General features: G+C 49.9%; 1 protein-coding gene across 2 annotated transcripts in view; it reads left to right on the forward strand.

Annotated features, from left to right (window-relative positions):
- The window catches only part of Pla2g5 (phospholipase A2 group V), a 54,702-nt gene extending 36,386 nt beyond the window's left edge, over positions 1-18,316 (forward strand). For both annotated transcript variants that reach the window (XM_041652977.1, XM_041652978.1), the window contains exons 2-5: positions 8,033-8,082; positions 9,785-9,929; positions 15,671-15,777; positions 16,459-18,316. In XM_041652977.1, coding sequence (XP_041508911.1) covers positions 8,043-8,082; positions 9,785-9,929; positions 15,671-15,777; positions 16,459-16,580 — 414 coding nt within the window. In that variant the 5' untranslated portion in view covers positions 8,033-8,042 and the 3' untranslated portion in view covers positions 16,581-18,316. The remainder of the gene's footprint in view (positions 1-8,032; positions 8,083-9,784; positions 9,930-15,670; positions 15,778-16,458) is intronic.
- The last annotated feature ends 3,727 nt before the right edge of the window (positions 18,317-22,043 follow it).

A 22,043-nucleotide genomic window follows, 5' to 3' on the forward strand; every position in this document is an offset into this window, starting at 1 on the left:
TAAGCCACATGTTCTCCCTTCTAGGAGAACACACCATACATTCGCTCTCTGGAATTTGGTGGGTTTAAAAGGAGCAGGCTGGTACCTAGGCCAAAGCAAGGATGCCTGGCCATTCCTGCTCCGAGAACCTAAGCTTCCACAAGAGTCTGGGCTGAAAGTAAGCAAAGGTCCTGGGTCAGTCATTCTGCAACCCCTGAGATCTTGCACGCTTGTGACTAACGGGGGCTCAGCTTTCCATTTCCGCGTTTGTCTGAGCTGAAAGCACTGGGTGTTTGGGCAGCAGCTCAGGCTCACGGTTCTGAAGCCCTACCATTAGCTGGGTCTTCCCGGCAAGCTCTCCCACAACAACTGCCCTGCGGTTTCCATCCCATACTTACAGAGTGTAGTCACCCATGCGCGTCCCAAGGCTCGGAGACGGTTTGAGAAGACTGCAAACGCCAACCTGGCTTTGGATCTAGCGGGTGCTCATACCCTGAATTCTCCCTTTCCTTCCTGAGCCACCATCTGCAGGAACGAACCCCTCCTGCAGGAAGGACCCAAGGGCACGGTTGAATATGGTGAGATCCAGCATGCTCCTGAGACCCACCAGCTTCCTGCAGAGGGAATCCTGGAGGACATCCTGCAGGAGGAGGGCTCCAAGCAGATTTTTCTACCAGGGATCCCAGGATGAACTGTCCTGGGAGCCACAAATCATATTCCAAGGCCAGGGTTATTGTGGAAGCGTGGGCTCTTGGAGCAGGGGTATCCAGGTGTCCTTTCTTGGGCCTACTGCTCTTAGATCCAGAAAACTCCAGAGAGCAAATATGTTATGAGACGCTTGGTCCAACCCATGGGGATTTCCTGGGGACCCTTTTAGCATGACAAGCCGTTCTTGGGACTGAGCAGACAGGATCACACAGGAATTCTGGCCTCAAAAGCCCAACCCATCTCATCAGGCTTTCTTTGTCACTGCTGAAGCAGCCATAGCTTCCCTATAGTTTATGTGAGAGAACTATACTTCTGAGCTGTTAAATTCCCTGCTAGGGTGACAATGTGCGTATTGGAATTGGGGCGTGTGACTGCCAGCTTGGGTCCCCTGACTGGCACTGCGTCCTCTCATTCTCACAGTCTGTCCTTTGGTCATTAAGCCTATCTTGCTAAGTCAAAACTCCTACCAAACTCAGCCTAGCCCGCACACCCACCTAGACACCTGTCACCTAGACATCTGCTCAGGACTAAGAGCAAGTCCCTGAGCGCTGATGGGCTCACCCAGGGGTGAGAGGAGAGACACTCCTGAGAGCGAGTCAGGGTGTGTATGTGTGGCGGGGAGTCCGCCTGTGTCTGGGGTGTTAGGGTGGGGTAGCAGGATCAGGGAAGGATCTAGACAGGGGGCTGACTCCGAGGGGCTTGTGCCAGCAGAGGGAGAGCCTGGAGGAGGTGAAATACCCTGGGCACCCCAGGAGTGAACCTCAGGGAGCCAGGCTTGCAGCAGTGCAGAATCCAGACCAGGAGGGGTGAAGATCAGCGGACATGGAGGTGTCTCCCCAGAAATGGGACCTTTAGAGGAAAACAAAAGCGAGAGAAGGCCGTCAGAGGCAAAGGGAGGTGGCCCTTTTTTGGTTTGGAGATACGGTTTCAATATCTTGGGCTGGCCTTGAACTTGATATTGTAGCTGAGGATGGCCCTCTTTGCCTTCACCTCCCAGATGCTGGAATTACAGGTGTGCGCCACCAGAACCAGTTTATACTGGAGCTAGGGACCGAACATAGAGATTCCTACAGGCCAGACAAGCACTCTGCTACACACACACACACACCACACATGCACATGCGCGTTCCCTATCACATGGGTACACAGTGTCCTATTTCTAGAACATTCTATCACTCATTTATATTGACAGTGTTCTGCCTTGCATGCGCGTTCCCTATCACATGGGTACACAGTGTCCTATTTCTAGAACATTCTATCACTCATTTATATTGACAGTGTTCTGCCTTTGCCATTATTATAAATGTTATATGTAAGAGCACACATCCATATCGCCTTCTCTTCCATTATTTATTCCTTTTTGCCCTGTATCAGATGGTGAGGCCAGCAAGTGTTTGTGATAGAGAAAGTGATTTGAGGGTCTGGCAAGTTGGCTTAGCAGGTAAAGCCTTGCTGCCAAGCCTGCTTCTGTGATTTCTATCTTTTTTTTTTTTTTTTTTTTTTGGTTTTTCGAGACAGGGTTTCTCTGTGATTTTGGAGCCTGTCCTGGAACTAGCTTTGTAGACCAGGCTGGTCTCGAACTCACAGAGATCTGCCTGCCTCTGCCTCCCAAGTGCTGGGATTAAAGGTGTGCGCCACCACCGCCCAGCTGTGATTTCTATCTTCAAGAGAACCAACCACTGTGACCTGTTCGCTGATCTCTGCATGTCCCATGGTCACACACCCCCACCCAGCCTTCCCTAGGGAGAAGACAGTTGGTCAAGGAGGAGGAATGAGAACGCAGAAGAGATGGTGCTGGCCACAGCGTGTGTCACTGCCAAACATGTGCCTTTGCTGAGGGTCTCTCTCCTCCAGAGGGCAGGGGCTCTGTCTCTATCAGCACTGGACCCTCTTCGGTGTCTGGCAGACAGTAGACAAGTATTTTTTTTATGGCGTTGAGTTCCCAGGGCTATGTGGAAGGTCCTGTGGTTAGGTCCTAGGGAGAGAAGTGGTCATGAGTGTTGCTCGCAGTAAAACAGAGAGAGAGAGAGAGAGATAGGAGGGAGGCGGGGTAAAAAGTCAGGAGGGCTGTGGAGATAGCTCAGGCAGCAGAGTGCCTGCCACACAAGGAAATGAGGCTCCAACTTTGATCCCTGGCATTAAAATAAAGCCAGGTATGGTGGCGTACACTGATCACCCTAGGTATCTCTGGGGCTTGATGGCTAGCCAGTTTAGCTGCACTGAGGAGCGGAAGGAGGAGGAGATGATAATGGCCATGGTGGTGATGGTGGTGGAGTTATCTTGATTCACACTAGGGCATAACGTCCTGTTTCTAGAACACTCCTTCATTCATTTGCTAACAGTGTTCGACCTTGACCATTGTGACCAGCGTTAATATGTGCACTGGTTCCTTTAAGGCTCAGCGCAGCTCCTCCAAGCAGGCAAACCTACCTGAGATGATGTTTTCAGTCAGTGACAATGTCTAGATTTGAACTCAAGATGTAGAAGCTGTGACATTACCCGCTGAGCCACATTCTCTTCTGTGTGACATTACTTACTAGCGTGTCCAGTGTTGTGTGATGCTTTTACTCTTTTGGTTTTTTTTAAAGGGCCCACCACTCAGGCCCCACCCCCACCCCCAAACACACACATGGAGGTTTATTCTTATTCATGAGTGCCCGGCCTTAGCTTGCCTTGTTTCTTGAAAGCTTTTAACTTAAATTGTCCTGTTTACCTTTTGCCTCTGGGATTTTTCCTTTCCTTCCTTCTGTATGTCTTACTCTCCTTCTTACTCCGTGGCTGGCTGGGTGACTGGATGACTGGCCAGCAGGCCCCTGATGCCCTCCTCCTCTCGCTCTCTTGTTGTTCCTCCTCATCCTCAATACTCCTTCTACTTATTCTGTCTGCCAGCCCCACCTATCCTTGCCCCTGCCTTGCTATCAGACATTCAGCTCTTTATTAGACCATCAGGTGTTTTAGACAGGCAAAAAAATCACAGCTCCACAGAGTTAAACAAATGCAGTGTAAACAAAAGCAACACACCTGAAAACAATATTCCCCAACAGTCCAGCACTGGCTTATGGGGGCGTCATTGTGTTTAGTGTTTCATCTGAAGAAACAGAGAGGTTTCCTTACTTGCCCAGGGTCACATAGCTACTAAGTAGCTCCTGAGGACAAGCTGGTGTAAGGATTCCGTAGTGAGTCAGATGTCCACAGTGGTACCAGCTGGACTAGAGAAGGGGCATCTTGCACTGTCCCCGGGGCGGGGGCGCTTTACAGGCTCCAGAGAAAGTTGGGGCCGAAGGAGAGAAGGAAGACAGAGTTGTGAGTGACCCAGCTCTGAGTTGAGGCCGAAGAAGACAGAACAAAATAGAAGTTGTTGCTGTGGCTGGAAACCACAAGGAACCAGAGACTGGATCGTTCCACAAAGGCTCACTGTCGCAGAGGAAGTGTGCCTGGGTGGGGATCCAGGGCTCCGTCTCTGGTGGGGAATACAGCCTTGGACCAGCTCAGCTCAAGCCAGTCCCTTCCAGAGATCTCTCCTCAAAGCTACCCAGCCCTGAGGCCTGCAGCAAGAATCTAGAGGGGAGAGCAACAGGGGGTCTTTGAGTTCCCAGGAATCTTGGAGGTGGCCCAGGCAGCTTGTGGGAGGCATCAAGTCCAGCTTAAAACCAAGCAGGCCCAGCTACTGCCAATTCTCTGGAACTGAGGACAGAGAGGGGCCCTCAGGTGAGACTATCATTCTTGGGGCTGCCAGTAGGGGTGAGTGGGGGTTGTCCCTCTGTGGGGAGCAGAGGCAGCATCGTGCACCGCCGTCATCTCAAAGCTGACTGGACCATGGTATTCTTTTCCAGGCAGGAGATAGAAGTGGGGGTCTGGGGCTTACGGGGCTCCCTCATGTGGCCTTGAAGGACCAGTTCCTTGGCAGCTCCCTGGTTTCCACAGCCTCCCCTGTGTTTCCTTTTTGTTTGCCTTGGCCTTCCCACTTTTCAGTATCGCAGCCCTGCTCCACTCTGAAATTATCTGCCAGTGTCCCTGTGATCATCAGATAAAAACAGACAAGCCACAGCCTTGTCTTGGGGCTGCCTTGGGCTCTAGCGACAGTCAGCTGGACAGCTGTCTCCAGGACCTACTGCCAGCTCCTCTCCCGAACGTGTCTTATTTTTGCAATTCTTTTGTAGGGACTCCCTTCTCTGTACAACAACGGCGCAGCCCAAGGAGCACTGTAGAGTCCCGGGTGAAGAGAGCAGGTCCACAGGAGAAGAGGGCTACAGAGCCAAGGGTCACACTGGGTGGGGTTGTCACCAGCGTGAGTCTGAAGGGCAAGAGAGGGAGCGGAATGGTTTGGCTAGTGAGATTCGCCTCGGCAGCTATGGGCTTCTCTAGAGGGTCCACTGGACTAACACTGATTGGATTTGCCTGCGAGAGTTAAGTGTGTGGGTGCTGGGGCTGAAGGTTTTGACTTGCTTGTCTGGCATGTGAAAAGCATGCCCACAGGAAAGCCGGGTGCTAGCTGTGTACGAACTGACTAGCCTACATGGGCACCTTCTATTCATTAGATCCTTGAGATGTCAAAGCTTTATAAAAGAAAATATATGGGCTGGAAATGTAGCTCAGTTGGCAGAGTGCTTGCCCAGCATGCATGAAGCCCTGGGTGCCACCCAGCGCCATATAAGCTGGCCATGGTGGTTGGTGCCTGCCTGCAGTCGAGGGGTGGAGGAAGGGGATCAGGAATTCAAAGTCAGCTTTGGCTACATAGTTCAAAGTCAGTTTGGATTTCAGGCGTCCCTACAAAAGAAAAAAAAAAGGAGGGAGAGAGGAAGAGAGAGAGAGAGGAAGAAGAAGAAGACGAGGAGGAGGAGAAGGGAGGGGAGTGGAGGGGAGGGAAAGAAAGTAAGACTAAGAGAAATCAGGGGAAAAAAACAGAGTTAACCAGGTAACTCAGAGAATTGGAGAGTCACTAGGAGGGATTCACCAGATTGGGCTAAACCTTTGGGCAACTGTTTCACCCATGCAAGGTCTCTCTCTCCCCTCCCTCCCTCCCTCCCTCTCTCCCTCCCTCCCCCTCCCTCTCTCTCCCTCTCTCCCTCCCTTCCCCTCCCTCTCTCTCCCTCCCTCCCCCTCCCTCTCCCTCCCTCCCTCCCCTCCCTCTCTCTTCCTTCCTCCCTCCCCCCCTCTCTCCTCCTTCCTCTCCCCCCTCTTGTGTGTGTGTGTGCACGCATGCATGCGTGTGTGCACATGCTATATGTGAGCACAGAGGTCTGAGAGCAGTACTGGGCGACCTTCTCTATCACCCTGTCCCTTTACTCCCTTGAGACAGGGCACTCACTCAGTGAATCTGGAGAATCCGGAATGAGTCAGGCTGACAGTCAGCCAATCCCAGGGCTGTGCCCCACAGCTCTAGAGTAGAGGCAGATGCAAACACACCCAGCTTGCCTTAGGTGGGTGCTAGAGCCACTCACATCTCTATGCTTGCACAGCAAGCGCTGTAACTCACCCAGCCAGCCTCACAGTTCCTGAATCTGTCAAATCAACAATTGTTATCTATTCAGCCTCTCATCTGACAAATCCCCACTGAAGAGGAGAGATAGGGGCTTGCCCCTAGGTACCATGTCAAGGCCATGGCTGGCTTGGGAGTGACATGGACGGTGTCTGGCACATTGGAGATGCCCAGTGTGTAGCTCTGGTGTCTTTACTTCAGAACAATCTCAGGAAAGCAGCAGAAGGGATGACTGTGGAAACTTGTGTCTCAGGCAGTTTGATCTGGGTGCCTGGAGGCCTCAGAGCACAGGCTGTGTGGGGACAGCACTCTCAGGAATGCTCTTGGAGCTCAGAGGTGCTCCTGGACAAAGGCCAGTTCAGTGGCCAGAAGTCCCAGGAGTCTAAAATGCTGTGTTTGGAGGCCAGGCCTTTGGGGGTGCCAGGGACCTGGGCAGAGAGCACCGGCGCAGAGACCCGGCCACCTGGGGGCTTAGAGACAGTGTGGCATCTGAAAGGAAATCCTAGCTGGCCACAGACCAGCTGAACAGCTTTGAACACTCAGGGATCAGGGATTCTGGGAGTGGAGAAGAGCAGACAGCTATTGGCAGAGGAACCTTCTAGAGGCCGCTTTGGAAACCTTTCCTCTGTCTATTGGCCAGGACTGCCAGCAAAGTTCCAGCCAGGAATTGTGTTTTTGCTAAAGACAGACCCTAGGGCGGGAGTCCTAGAGGATGAGTTTCATGGAAGACAGAACGCCAGGGTTGAAAGACTGCCTCTCTAGGAGTGTTGGCACAGTGTAGAGAGGGGTCAGGCCCAGGTTCACATTCCGATTCGACTCCATGCGCTGAGTGACCTCTGGCAGATTCCAGGCAGTTTCCGAGCCTCCTCGTTCCCATGGAAACAGTGACACCTGTAGACTCAGAAGACCTGCAGTGTGCCTTGGGGCCACAAAGCCATAGTGAAGCCCCCAATGGCCAGGACTTACTATGGGTCCTGGACTCCTTTCCAGAGCAACTGTCTGGCCAGCCCCCATTCTCAGAGCGGAAATAGTGCCCAGACCAACAGCTACAGCCCTCAAATGACCATCAGGGAACTCAGAGACATCAGTCCTGTGAACTTCAGGAGAAAGATACAAGTGCGAGCTCCTTCCTCCCTCAGCACTCCAGCTCCCGCCTCCCTCAATGCTCCAGCTTCCCCTGCTCTCAGTGCTCCAGCTCCTGCCTCCCTCAGCGCCCCAGCTCCTGCCTCCCTCAGCGCCCCAGCTCCCTCCTCCCTCAGCTCCCCAGCTTCCTCCTCCCTCAATGCTCCAGCTCCCCCTGCTCTCAATGCTCCAGCTCCCTCCTCCCTCAGAGCTCCAGCTCCTCCTCCCTCAGCACCCCAGCTCCCTCTGCCCTTTATTTACATTCTATTTGGTGCATGGTGTGTATGTATAAAGGTGTGCTTCTGGAGATCAAAGGACAACTTGTAGGAATCAGTTCTCTCTACCACGGAGGTTCCAGGGGTCAAATTCAAGTCACCAGGCTTGGGTAGTAGGCACCTTTACCCACCAAGCCACCTCACCAGCAGCCCGCCACACTGGTTCTTAGCTGGGTCTAGGGTCTGCCAGTTCCTGCCCTTAATCTTGTGCCAGCTGTATCCATTTACACGTCTGCCAAAGGGGCACTTGTCACCCCCACTTCTGGTAGAGTCAATAATGGCCTTCTGTCTCCAGGAAATTCGGTGGATCGAGGCCTGTAGGCTTTGCCTGTCTTTTCCGGCTGGAGCAGTCTGTGGATTACCCAATGAGGGAGGGAACACCCAGACCTAATTTGGAGCTGGGTGGGGACTGAACAGGTCTCAGCAACGATGATTTAAAAGACACCATGGGATGTGTTTTGTTTTCCAGAACCCAAGAGATGAAGGGCCTCCTCACACTGGCTTGGTTCCTGGTCTGCAGTAAGTGTTGGCTCCTTGACCTCCTCCCCCAACCTTGGGAGTTATGGGTAGAGGAAAGAAAGGTGACCAACAGCCTTTGAAGCTCAGAGACCTGTGTCTGAGTCTCAGCTCAGTCCTGACGGGGCGAACAAAGATATCAGCCAAGGCCTTGATCTCCCTGGGCCCCTGCGTTTGCGCTGGTGGACATGGTGCTGTGGCAGAATTTGGATACTGTAGGTCAGGGTGTGAAGGCTATGAACATGAAGATGCAGAGCTTGTGAATGTGGGAGGCAGATATCCCACCCCTCAAGTGTAAAATTAGAATAAGGACAAACAGCGAGAATAAAGTAGAGCACAAAATCCTTTGGAAATATCCCAGCCCTGGGCTGGGGGCCAGCTCAGCAGCAGGGCGCTTGCAGCACGGTGGTGCATTAGGTTCAATGAAGGATAGATGGATGATTGATAGATAGGTAGATAGATAGATAGATAGATAGATAGATAGATAGATAGATAGACAGACTCCAGCTGATGATTCTGGAGTCATTCTCTGTTCAGTATTTCTGAATACAACCCCATCTGGAAGTTTCTGAAAAGTTGTAGGGCAGCCCTCAGAGAAGACTGCTTGGACCTGAGTTTAAGTCAGTAGAAAGTCTGCTAGTGGGTTGGCAGCCATAATGGGTGATCACAGTATAGCCTTGAACTTTTCCCCGGGTGTGCTTTTAAGTACAAAAACCATATCCTGGCTTGACAGACTTCAGTTAGCAAGAACAGTTAGCCAGAAGCGGAACCAATAGAAGCTAAAAAGCAAGGTTAGTGCATGTAGAAACTTTCCCAGAACTTTGATGTACTTGATGAATTAGGCCATTGTTTTCATTTTGGCAGGCGGTGCTGTCTATGTGCTGAGTTTTATGGCCAAATGGTACTTTCCTCATGGAGTCAGTCATGCTAAGGTCTGAGGGCCTGGCACAATAATCTGACTTCAGGCTTCATTGTAGTCCCCTCACCCCTCATACAAGTCCCTGATGGGCAATTCTGCTCTTTGGTGTCTTGCCAGCTACCTGGAGATCCTAGGAGGAACTTGAGACCCAAGGCAGGGAAGGAGCCCCTGGCTCCTTACATTGAAAACCCTAGGCAAGATACTTCCTTTTAGACTTATAGGAGCCTTAGTGTCCCAATTTGTTGTAACACAAGGGAGCTGGCTCCAAACTCTGCTCCTAAATTCAATTTTTGATTTTTTTTTAAAGAAAGTATCTCATATAACCCAGGCTGGCCTTGAACTCTATGCAGTCGAGAATGACCGCGAACTTCTAAAACTTCTGCTTCCACCTCGTGAGTGCTAGGATTACAGGTTTGCAAAGTGCTGGTGGTCAAAACTAGGTCTTCATGCATGCTAGGTGAGCCCTTTGTCAACTGAATCACATCCCCTGGCCCCCAAGTGCAAACTCTTTTCTGGGGGGGGGGGCAGGTTTCAAGACACAGTTTCTTTGTGTAGTCCTGGCTAGCCTGGAACTAGCTCTGTAGACCAGGCTGGCCTATCAGGCTGTAGACCACCTATACCACCACTGTCCAGCTAACAAACTTTTAACAACTTCTATTCTAGGTCACTTGCTGTCATCTGCCTGGCCCTCCTCCCATTAACTGAGAGAATAAGAGCAGGTGGGAGGGAAGCCAGTGGTTGCTGCAGCATGTCCAGTGTCACCTGGGGGCTTGGGCTGTTTTCCAGGTGTGCCTGCAGTGCCCGGAGGCTTCCTAGAACTGAAGTCCATGATCGAGGAAGTGACTGGGAAGGATCCAATAATGAACTATGGCTTCTATGGCTGTTACTGTGGCTGGGGCGGCAAAGGGACCCCCAAGGATGGGACTGATCGGTGAGTTGTCATGACTACCTTTAATGCTCTGGGCTCTGCCCTCATTACCCCCTCTGATTCTGTGTCTAGTCTACCTCTGAGGCTCAGGACCAGAGAGATGGCTCAATGGTTAAGAGTGCAGGGGACCTGAGTTCGATTCTCAGCACCCATGTTAGTCAGCTCACAAACACCTGTAACTCCAGCTGCAGGGGACCTGATGCCTCAGGCCTCTTTGGCTACCAGTGCGCTTTCTCTCTCTCTCTCTCTCTCTCTCTCTCTCTCTCTCTCTCTCACACACACACACACACACACACACACACACGAAACTAATTTTTTTTTATTTACCTTTTTTGAGACAGGGTCTCACTATGTAGCTCTGGTTGTCCTAGAACTCACTCTGTAGACCAGGCTGGCCTCGAACTCACAAAGATCTGTCTCCCTAGTGCTGGAATTAAAGGAGTGCACCCCTACACCTGGCTTCTAAAATAAATCTTTAAAATAAGTAGAACTAAGACTCAGAGGAGTTAAACTGCTTTTAAAGATATGCCATATAACTCCCAAGAGTCCCAAGATCTCAGTGGCCTAATTTGTCACTTGGTTTATTGAAATATAACAAATGATCCTTCCGTGTTGGCTTAATGCAAACATGATTGTTTACTTTGCCCATAAACCTGATGTCTGGGGAGGCTATGGCAGCATGGCTCCTATCTGTTCATTTACCTTTTGCAAAGTCTGGTTGGAGCTGGTTGATCCACACCACAGGTGGATCATGGCTATGACTTGGGTTGTTGCTGTCTGTAGGTAGAGCCTCAGGCCCTTTCTACAAGTCATTTGCAGGGTTGTCTTGACTTTCTAACAGCATGGTGGACTCTTCGGGGGTTATGAACAAACATTCCCAAGCTACAAAATGAAGGAGGATGTGGGAGTGTGAACCTGCAATCCCAGTCCTGGAGAGGTAGAGGCAGTAAGAGCAAGAGTCTGAAGCTGATGTGAGCTGTATAGCAAGTTCTAGGTCAGCCCCAGCTGCATGGCAAGACCCTGTCTCAACAACAACAATAAAAGATAGTATTTTTATTCTAGACCTCCAACACTCCACAGTGTTCCTTATGCAGCCCTCTTAATTGGTCCAGCCGCAAAAGATCGAGAGAAGAGACCTAGGCTAGCCAATGAGTGCAGAGATGCATCTGGAGGAGACCTAGGTTAGGCAATGAGTGCACAGATGCAATGGGAGGAGACCTAGGCTAGCCAATGAGTGCAGAGATGCATCTGGAGGAGACCTAGGCTAGCCAATGAGTGCACAGATGTAACTGAAAGAGACCTAGGCTAGCCAATGAGTGCACAGATGCAACAGAGGAGGAATAAGCATCAATGTTCTATGACTACAGTCAATGGGCAGTGAGCAGCTTAGGAGATGAGCAGCCCAAGAGAGATCTCGGATGGTCTCGCCACAAAGAAATGTGTGTTTGAGGAGATGGGTAAGTGATTTGCATTGCTACGATGGCTATGCAATGTCATGGTTACTTAAGTTACTTTTCTCTCTCATTCACTGTGATGAAATAACTGTCAGAACAACTTAAGAGCATAATCAGCTATGCCGGCGCACAGTTTCAAAGTGTTGAGCGCATGGCCACGTGGGTCCCTGTTTCTGGGCCTGTTTTGAGGCAGGATATGATGGTGGGAATGTCTGCCACCGGAGCTCCTTCGTGGTGATCAGGAAGCAGAGTGAAGGATACAGAAAGATGACAGGGCAAGGTTATCACCACCAGAGACACACTTCCAGTGGCCCACTTCATTCAACTAGGTCCTACTTCCAACTTTGGCCTCATCCTAATAATGCCATCGTATTCTGTATCCACCAGTGGATGAAGCCATTCATTGCCCCCCATGATCTAACCGCTAGAGAATCCCTCATAGACACATTCAAGATTCTATAATCTCCTAGAGAGCTATTAATCTGGTCAAGCTGACAGTCAAGATGAACAATTTCAATGGAATGTATAGTACCATGTTGTGCCCATCAATACACCTAGTTACTATGTGTCATCTTGAAAAGAGAAGAAGGATCTGGATTCTACCTTTTGATAGGGGAGTGTCACCATTCTAGAAGACTGTGTGAAACAGGAGATGTTGTTCTTTGGAAACCCCAGTGTACAGAGTTAACAGTTCTGATGCCAGTGGGTTCCATGAAGGATGACGTCAATGGACACCAAGGAGTTGGGGCCAAGCTGAAGTGCGGCTCTATGGATAATAAGTAAGGAGAAGGCTAGAATGGCCTATGTTGTAAGGGATTGTAGTTGAACACATCATTACAAACTCCTGTTCAGCTTAATATGTAATTTTATACAGACATTTATAGACATGGGACTAGAGAGATGACTCGGTCAGTCAAGTCCTTACTGTACAAGCACGAGGAACTGAGTTTGGTTCCCCAGAATCCACAAGCCGGATGCCACTGCAAGAGGAGTTGGAGACAGGTGGATTCCTGGGGATATGACACCTTCTTCTGGCCTCCTTGGGCCTCAGGCACATGTGTGGAGTACGAACGTACATGTAGGCAAAGCGCTATCACATATAAAATAATAAAACTATAAATACTCAAACGAAGACACCACATATAACACACTAGAAGTTAAATTTTTATTCGTGTGTATTATGTAACCTGTATTGTTTAACAAACTTAAAGCACATCCCCTCTTGAGGTTCAGCTTTCCTCTGCTGGGTCATTTCTTCCATCTAAAGATGGAGAAAGAGAAGCGGAAAACACACAGGAAGATTTTTGGTAGGTGTAGAAGCCAAGTACATCACTTTTGGCTAGAATCTGGCCATACAGTCTTCATACCCACCTGCAAAGGAGACTGGGAGGGAAATATAGCCTAACCATTGCCTTACTGTCATAGTTAGGGTTTTACTGCCATGACCATAGCAACTCTAATAAAGGAAAACATTTCACTGGGGCTGGGTTCCAGTTTGGAGGCTTAGTCCGTTATCATCATGACAGGAACATGGAAGCATGCAGGCAGTCATGGTGCTGGAGAGATAGCTGAGAGTTCTATGTCAGCAGACAGCAGGCAGAGAGAGACACCAGGCCTGGCTTGAGCATTTGAAACCTCTAAGCCCAACCCCTGTGACACACTTCCCCCAACAAGGCCACACCGGCGTCCTAATAGTGCCAGCTCCTTTGAGCCTATGGGAATCTTTTTCATTCAAGTCACCACATCCCATTCCCTGGCCCTGATAGACTTGTAGCCATATCATAATGCAGAAATGCATTCAGCCCAATGCAATAAGTCCTCATAGTCTATCACAGTCTCAACATTGCTTAAAAACCTACAGGTCAAAGTTTCTTTTAAGGTTCAATCTCTTCAGTGTAATCCTGAATAAAATCAAAATAAAATCATATCACATATTTCTAACATAGAATGGCACAGAATATATATTACCATTCTAAAACATAGGGAAGGGAGCGTAGTGAGGAAATATTGGACAAACGCAAGACCAAAAACCAGTAGGAAACGCCAAACTCTGCATCTCCACATCTGATGTCAAAATGTCCTTCAGATCTCCGACTCCTTTCAGCTTTGTTGACTGCAACACACTTCTTTCTCTTGGGCCGTTTCCACTCCCTGTAGCAGCTCTCCTCAGCAGGTGTCCCATGGCTCTGGCATCTCCAACGTCTTGGGGTCTCCAAGGCAATCCAGGCTTCACCTTCACAGCTTCATGCAATGGCACCTCCAGGCCTCCTTGCAGGGGCACCGCTAACATAAACCTGGCCTCGGTGGCCTTCCTTAGTTGGGAGGGAGATTGCACAGCCCCTTTCTTGTATCCTTAACTCGAAAGCCAGAACCACATGGCTGAAGCTGCCAGGTTCTTTTGCTTGCTGGGGCTGGAACAGGGGCCCCTTGTTCAAACCCCAGTTTTCTGGTGTTGATGGTCTCCTTCACTGCCTGTGCTTGGCTGTTCTGAAACCAGGCTGGCCTTGAACTCTAAAACCTACCTACTCCTACCTCCCCAGTGCTCAGATTAAAGGTGTGTGCCACCACACCTGGCCTTAAACTTTCCTTTAATTCCTTCATACAAGTTGGAAGCTTAGCTGGGTGGGGTCTTTCTCTGAGGTCACCACTCCCTTTATTCCATCTAGCATTGGGCTTCTCTTTAATCTTTTTATCTCCTTGAATACAGGACTTAGCTCCATTATATTTTCTGGTTTCCCCTTTTACCTCAAACTGTACTTTTCCCCCCCAATTTTTCCTTACTCAGCTTGCTCCTTTTCACTATAGATCTGCATAAGACTGGCCGGTAATAACCAAGCAACACAATCAATATTAAGTCATTTTGAAAAGTCCTCTTTTCTGCCAAATTACTGCCAAAGCTGGTAATTCGTAGCTATTCAATTTAGCTTCAGGCAGATATTTCTTGAACAAGGGCAGAAAGCAGTTATATTCTGTATCACAAGAGCAGTCTCTAGGCCGCATATTGAACCCTCTTATGCTTTAATAAACCCCTCCCCCATTCAAATCATCCTCAGCACCACTGTCTTCCATTAGCCACTAGTATGGCCCATTAAGCCCTGCTTAAAGCGTTCAGTCACTTTTCTAGTACAAAGTCCCAAAGTGTTGCATATTCCTCCAGACAAAAGCATGACCCAGCCTATAACAGCAGTACCACAGTCCCTGGTACCGACTTCTGTCTTAGAGTTCTATTGCTGTGAAGAGACACCATGACCACGGCAATGCTAATAAAGGAAAGTATTTAATTTGGATTTGCAGTTCAGAGGTTTAGTCCATTATTGTTGTGATGGGGAGCATGGCAGCAGGCAGGCAGACATGGCACTGGAGAGGTGGCTAAGAGATCAACATCTGGATTAGCAAGGGCCAGTCAGGCAGTGACACTGGGACTGACTCGAGCATTTGAAACTTCCTCCAACAAGGCCTTACCTACACCAACAAGAACACACCTCCTGATAGTGCCAGTCCCTATGAGCCTATGGAGGCCATTTTCATTCAAACCGTCTCACCTACACTCCACCTAGCCATAAGGAGGCAGAAACAGACCCATGAACTTCTGATCAGTGGCAGTTCTAGTGGGTGACAGGGCCTAACTTACCAGACGCCATCCCTGCCAGCTCACACCACCACAGCTTCTGCCAGAGGGATACCGTTGTAGTTTCTCACCTGCTCGGGATGTCAGCCTAAATAACATGCAGAGAGAATCACCAAAGAATGGCTATTGATTTGGGAACAGGGTGCACTGTAAGGAGAATACCACGGGCCTATTCAAGGAGGGTGAGATAAGGGGAAGTTTTAATTAGCAGGAGAACCAGAGCTTTTACATAAGCTGCTCAGATACCAAGCTCATTGATTGTAGAGCCCAGAGGCAAGTGTTAGCGTTGGCTCATTGGTGGAGGTGCTGTTACTAGGCAAGCCTTCTATGTAGAGCATCTTGCCTGAACTGTCGCTGTCTTAGAGAAAGTCCAACTTTGTCCCAGGCATCTGTGTTCTCAGGCAAGCTGCATAAAGCTTGGGGTGCATGCAGAACAAGGAGAGACCCTCTCGTAGGGGCGGGAGGTTAGAAAGTCCTTCAGAGAGAACTTAAACAGCCAAGCACCACATCACCGAGTGTCTCTCCACCCCACCCCCCAGCACCTCTGGCTCTAATTTTGTTTAGATTTGACTTGAACTTCCTCTCACCTTGGAATCTCTCCCAGGCACCGGAGGTCAGGAGGGTGCCTCTCCACCCAGCGTCCCCATCTCTCACTTTGACAGGTGCTGTTGGGCGCATGACCGCTGCTATGGGGAACTGGAGGAGAAAGGCTGTGGCATCCGGACTCAGGCCTATGACTACAGAGTCACGCGGGGCCAGGTTATCTGTGGTAAGTGGAGCTTCCCATTCAGACTGGGAGTCGTGCTGCCCAAGGGATGGGCCAGCTGGTATCTTGTGAGGCAGAGTGAGGATGAGAGGCACAGGCTGTTGCAGCCTTTCTAGGTTTCTGGGGAAGGGTGGGCCCGGTTTAGACCCACTATTTGCTAGGTACTGTGGGCTTGCAGATTTCCTCTTCCTGGACAGAGTAGGTTTCACCTCCCTTATTTCTCATGTGTAACTGAAGCTCAAAGGTTTTGCCAGTGTTCAGCAGGAGGGGCTCATGCCCAGGGCCCTGAGTTCACAGCCAGGCCGCAGGTGCATCTCTGTTTAACGTCTCCCACAGAAACTGTCTCCACCCTCAAGTTAGGCACTCCACCCAAAGGGCATGTGTCTGTTCCACCAGACTGGGTACTCCCTGAATGGAAACCTCGAGATCTTGGCCGTCTAGTTCAGGAGCTGAGCCTCCTCCATCAGATTACACATCTCCCTAACTCAGCAGTTCTCCCATCAGATTCTGTACCACCCTGGTGCAGATTCCTCCTCCACCCACTCTGAGATCCCTCAGAGCAGGACACAGATGGGGGGTGTCTACGCAGACTAGAAGACACCCCCTGATATGACTTTGAACAAGTCAGTGTTGGTGGGGCACAATTTTCCTGTGCTCACTCAGCACTTGGTATCTGTTTTGTAGAATACGGGTCCTTCTGTTCGACGAGGCTTTGTGCTTGTGATCGGATGCTGGTCTACTGCTTGCGGAGAAACCTCTGGAGCTACAATCCTTATTATCAGTATTACCCCAACTTCCTCTGCTAATGCCCTGTGTGGGCTCTGCTCTGGGGGTTCCTCCCACAGTGGAGGCCCCCTCTGCTGTATTCCTGATGCACGCCCCAAGGTCTTGGATCTGTCTTCCTCTGTGGAACTGTGTGCCACTGGGCTGGGCAGCACCCCAGGACAACACCCCATCCTCCAAGGTCCTAGAGAGGGACTCTGATCCCGGCTTGGCAAACTCCCAGGATGGCTGAGCTGGCACTTGTGAAGTTGGCTCTGGGCCTGGGAGTTCCCCCAGCTCCAGGCCAGCGCTGTGTTGACTTTTCTTTCAATTTCTGGAACCGAACTGACATTACCACCCTCCAGAGACCTTTTACTCGAGTAGAGGCCAAGTTAACTCTATAAATCTGCTATGTAGATATTAAATAAACCCATTTGCAAGGCTAGTAAACACCCCCAGCATTCCCTCTGATAGGGCAGGGGTAGGATTGCCTAAACCTTTGTAACTCCCTGTAGCACCTGCATGCCCTCAGGGATGGAGGTAGAAACAGGTGGGAGCCTTCTTAGCCTTTCAAGATTTTGTTTTGTTTTGTTTTTTTCAAAACAGGGTTTCTCTGTAGCTTTGGATTCTGTCCTGGAACTAGCTCTTGTAGACCAGGCTGGCCTAGAACTCACAGAGATCCGCCTGCCTCTGCCTCCCAAGTGCTGGGATTAAAGGCGTGTGCCACCCCTGCCCGGCTGCCTTTCAAGTTTTGTCTGAGTTCATTTTCTTAAACCTTGGCATTCTTCAAACCAGATCTGGAGCTCAATGCTTCTTCTAGAGGAAGATGAAACACAGTCCTGTACTACCTAGGACTCGCCTTGGCTAGAGAGGGCAGCATCCAGCTCCCAGCCCTGGCTTCTGCAGCTGGGTGGGTTTGAACCTCTGGGTAGTCTGAATCCCTCTGACCTTCCTCAAAATAGAAAACGAGACTCCTTCTGGGAGCATATGGGTGCACACCCCTAATCCCAGCACCTGGTAGGTGGAGGAGGCAGGGGAGTCAGGGTTCAAGATCAGCCTCTGTTCCTTAGCAAGTTTGAGAGCAGCCTAGACTACATGAGACTGTGTCTCAAAGAGTGCCAGTTAGCTAACTGAAATGGGACTCCTAGCGCTCACCTGGTGCAGACACAGGGGTGCTGGAGTCCTGAGATGTCACTGGGTGGGGGGACATGGTTTAAATGAGAGTCAAGGAGGCTGGAAGAACAGGTTAGCAGCCTGTTCATTTTTCACCAAGTTAGGAGCATTGAAAATCCCTATTACCTATCACTTTGTGAAAGACAGAGCTTTCTCACACCAGCATCACAGGAAGGAGAGATGCGTTGTCCAACAATAAAGGAGGGCTCTTCCCGAGGAAGGACCCAGGCTCCTTCACTCACGTCTCCAAAATATGTGCAGAACACTTGAGAACTCCAGTGTCTGAACATTTTCTAGGTAAAGTTAATTACATGAGATCACCCCAAATTCACACGTTTTCGGCATACGCTAGCGACTATATTTAAGCAACACCAGAGTGGGCCTCATGAGCTGATTTCACACGTGGAAATTTCAAAATTGGGGTGAGGGAGGGGCTGGAGAGATGGCTCAGCTGGTAAAGAGCCAACTTCGAGCAAGCATGAAGATCTGGATTGGATCACCAAGACTCATTATAAATAATAATAAAAAAAGCTGGCTGTGGACTCATTAAAAATTAAAAAAAAAAAAGAGCAGCCAGGGTTCCCTGCCCTTTGGAAAGTCCAAGGTCCTCCCCCTCCATCCTGGTCTAGGAAGGTGAGCATCCAAACTGGCTAGGCTCCCACAAAGCCAGAACATGAAGTAGGATCAAAACCCAGTGCCATTGTCCTTGGCTTCTCATCAGCCCTCATTGTCCACCATGTTCAGAGAGTCCGGTTTTATCCCATGCTTTTTCAGTCACAGTCCAGCTGGCCTTGGTGAGCTCCCAATAGATCAGCCCCACTGTCTTAGTGGGTGGGTGCACCCCTTGTGGTCCTGACTTCCTTGCTCATGTTCTCCCTCCTTCTGCTCCTCATTGGGACCTTGGGAGCTCAGTCCGGTGCTCCAGTGTGGGTCTCTGTCTCTATCTCCATCCATCGCCAGATGAAGGTTCTATGGTGATGTGCAAGATATTCATCAGTATGGCTATAGGATAGAATCATTTCAGGTTCCCTATCCTCAGCTGTCCAAGGAACTAACTGGGGACATCGCCCTGGGCACCTGGGAACACTGACTGCTCTTCGGACTGGAGAGGGAGGGGGAGAGGAGTGGGGGGAGGGGGAGGGAAATGGGAGGCTGGGAGGAGGCGGAAATTTTTTTTTATTCAATAAAAAAAAGAGGATCAGGAAGAATAGGAGGCTTTGTAAATAGAATGGAGAAAAGAATAAACGAAAAAAGAAAATCTGTAGATATCGCACATCTGGATGAGTATAAGAAAGCATAGCAGAGACTTCTCTAATGGTACAATTTCTTGTCTCTTCTCTAAGTAGAGAGAGAACTACTTCACCATGCCATTGTAATGGCAATCCCAGGGACCAGTCATGTCCATTGTGACTAGAGTTACTGATACACGAGGAGAAGGCAATAATGACTCTGTTTCACAAACCTAAATCCTCAGAACAGGTGTGGATTGAAGGCTGGAGGCTCCCTGAAAGATTATTTGTATGATTCTTGCATGGTCAGTCAGAGTTTGTGAAAAGTCTGTTGGTTTTAGATTATTCCCCCACAATATGAAAACCAAGTAACCCAAGAGTCTAATAAAATATAGTTCATATTAATTCTCTCATGAATAAAATAAATATCCATAATTCTAAAAAAAATTAAAAAAAATAAAAAAGCTGGCTGTGGGGGTGTGTACTTCTAACCTCAGCAGTGGGGAGGTGAGGTAGGCAGATTCCTGGGCTCAATAGCCATCAACAGAAATGACAACTGAAGTTGCTGCGTGCGCACACTCACAGGTGCATACACACAGGTACACACACAGGCATGCACACACAGGCGCGCACACACAAGCACATGCACACTCACATGGGTATGGGTACAAACACATATACCCACACATTCATTTCCTTTTTCAAAATCAGAACTGTTTCCCAAGCTCAGCCTTGAGTGGGTTTGTGGGGGAACTCAGAAGTGTCCCTCTGTCTGTTTCGATGGCATGAAGTGACCTGGACTCTGCTTCTGTCACAGTCCAGTGGCAGGCTGGGTGTCATGTTCCTGGTAAGTTCTACCAAAGGGCAGATGGTCAGGTCCTTGTCTCTGGGCCTCCCAGCTCTGAGTCCCAGTATCCAGATTCTCAGCCAGGCCAGGGATGCTGTGAGGTTAGAGAAACAGCAGCACATCTGGATGGGACCACGGGGAACCTCTACCTACCACTTGGGCCAGGAGAGGTTGGGAGACTGGTCCCAGAATCAGACCCGAAGATCTGATGCCTAGGCCTCACTTTGTCTACCGTCACGCACTGTCCTCAGATCCAGTTCAGTGAGGGAGAAACAGAAGACAGCACAGTTCAGTGGCGACCCCACACTACGGGGTTCCCAAGAGAAGCCCCTGGACTCAAACCAAGAGCCAGCTACTCTTTTTCTCTCTTCCCCGGGTGGTCAGTCTGGCAGGGCTCTAGGATGCCTCCTGCCTCTGTGGAATAGCACATGGTCATTGCCACCTTGGGCCCACCCTCACTGCTGGGAACAGCTCTGAGGAGGCGGAGAGCTGCGAGAACCTCCAAACCTGAGAAGAAACCTCGTGTTTGACCTGCCCACTTCTTAGCAGAAACGCCAACAGAGAAGTCATCACCCTGAAATTCCATGGCTGCCCTTTAAGAGATAGGAAAACGCACAACGTGTAGAAGTCAGTAGAGAATGCGAATACACACTCAGCAGGCCCCTGGGACCACAGGACCTGTGCCAGCATCTGAAATGGTGCTTTGGACTCAAATTGGACACCAACACGGGCCAAAAATTTGAACCCATGGATGTCGGTGTGTGCATGTGATGGGGGGAGGGGTGTGTGTGTGTGTGTGTTTGTGTGTGTCTGTTCACACGCTCATAGCTGTAGCACAAATTCTATTGTTCTTAATAATAAAAACCCAGAGTCAGATATTAGGGGTGAAAACTGAAGGACTAGAGAAGCAGAGCAGCCACTAGAGAGACTTTTTTTTTTTTTTTTTTTTTAAATTTAGTTAGCTTTATTTTATGTGGATTGGTGTGAAGGTATCAGATCCCCAGAAACTGGAGTTACAGACAGTTGTTAGCTGTCATGTGGGTGCTGGGAATTGAACTCGGGTCCTCTGGAAGAACAGCCAGTGCTCCTACCTGCTGAGCCATCTCTCCAGCCCTAGAGAGACTTTTATCTCTACTGAATCCCCAGACTGAAGAGGCGATCCTATCTCTACAAATCATCAGGCTGAGCTCCTATCTCTTTCCGCCTTAAATTCCTCTCTCTGCCCAGCCTTATCACTCCTGTCTCCACCTCCCTAGTGCTAGGATTAAAGGTGTTAAGCCACCACCCTCCAGCTCTGCTTCTCTTTTAGTCTGGCTCAATTTCATCCAGGGTGGTTCTGAACACAGGGTCTGCCTCTGTCTCCCCAGCGCTGGGATTAAAGGTGAGTGCCACCACTGCCTGACTTCTATAGCTAACTAATGTCTTACCTCTGCACTCCGATCTTCAGGCAAACTTTCCTTGTTAGATCACAAACAAAACAGCACTCCACATAGCTGCCCTCAGACTGCAAATGAGGTCAAGGGGATGTCTCCTAGCGGTAAGTGACAGGGAGGACAAAGCTGAACAAGCTAATGCATAGAACTCCACCAAGCAGGAGACTGCCTACTCCCGAGCACCCACACGTGAGGCAGATGCTCTCCTCCCGCAGTGAGTGTGCCACCAGAAGCTCCGGGACATAGAATGCTTTGCCTAAGGCCACACAGGTTCCAAGGAAGGCAGGTAGGAAGGAAGCAGCCAGCTGCCTGATGCTGGGACTGGAGCAGATGGTATCCACCCACTTCAGAAACTGGGAGCCAGGGCCAGGGCTTGCAACAAGTCTGGAGGAAGCCTCATTTTGTTTCCCTCAGGGTGAGTGTGGTAAGCCGAGCCTGAGCTGTGCTTCCCAGAGTTCCTTTCCCTGCAGAGCACTGGGTCTACAAGGGAAGGCGGTGTTTTTGTACAGTTTGTCTGGAAAGCAGAAGGGGAGTCGCAGGCAGTCTTCTTTGCACCTGGAAGGTCTGAGCCTTAGCACCAAGTCAGATTCGCTCATGGCTCAGACCCATCATCGCAAGCTGACTCGCCTGGCAGGTGGGAACCTGCATGGCCTCTCTCCTGCGCTAGGCCCAGCTGTGTTTTTAACTCAGTGAGAGAGGCATGGGAGACTTCCTCAGGATACAACACAACAAACTGGGTTGAGGACTCTGTGACTCAGTCTACCCTGTGGACACCTCCCAGCTCCCGGTCCGACCTCTTCACCCACTCCACAACCATTCTCCCTT

The sequence above is a fragment of the Microtus oregoni genome, unplaced genomic scaffold (assembly GCF_018167655.1).
Source record: "Microtus oregoni isolate MIOR12 unplaced genomic scaffold, Mior012 000005F_ref0000423, whole genome shotgun sequence".
Classification (NCBI taxonomy): Eukaryota; Metazoa; Chordata; class Mammalia; order Rodentia; family Cricetidae; genus Microtus; species Microtus oregoni.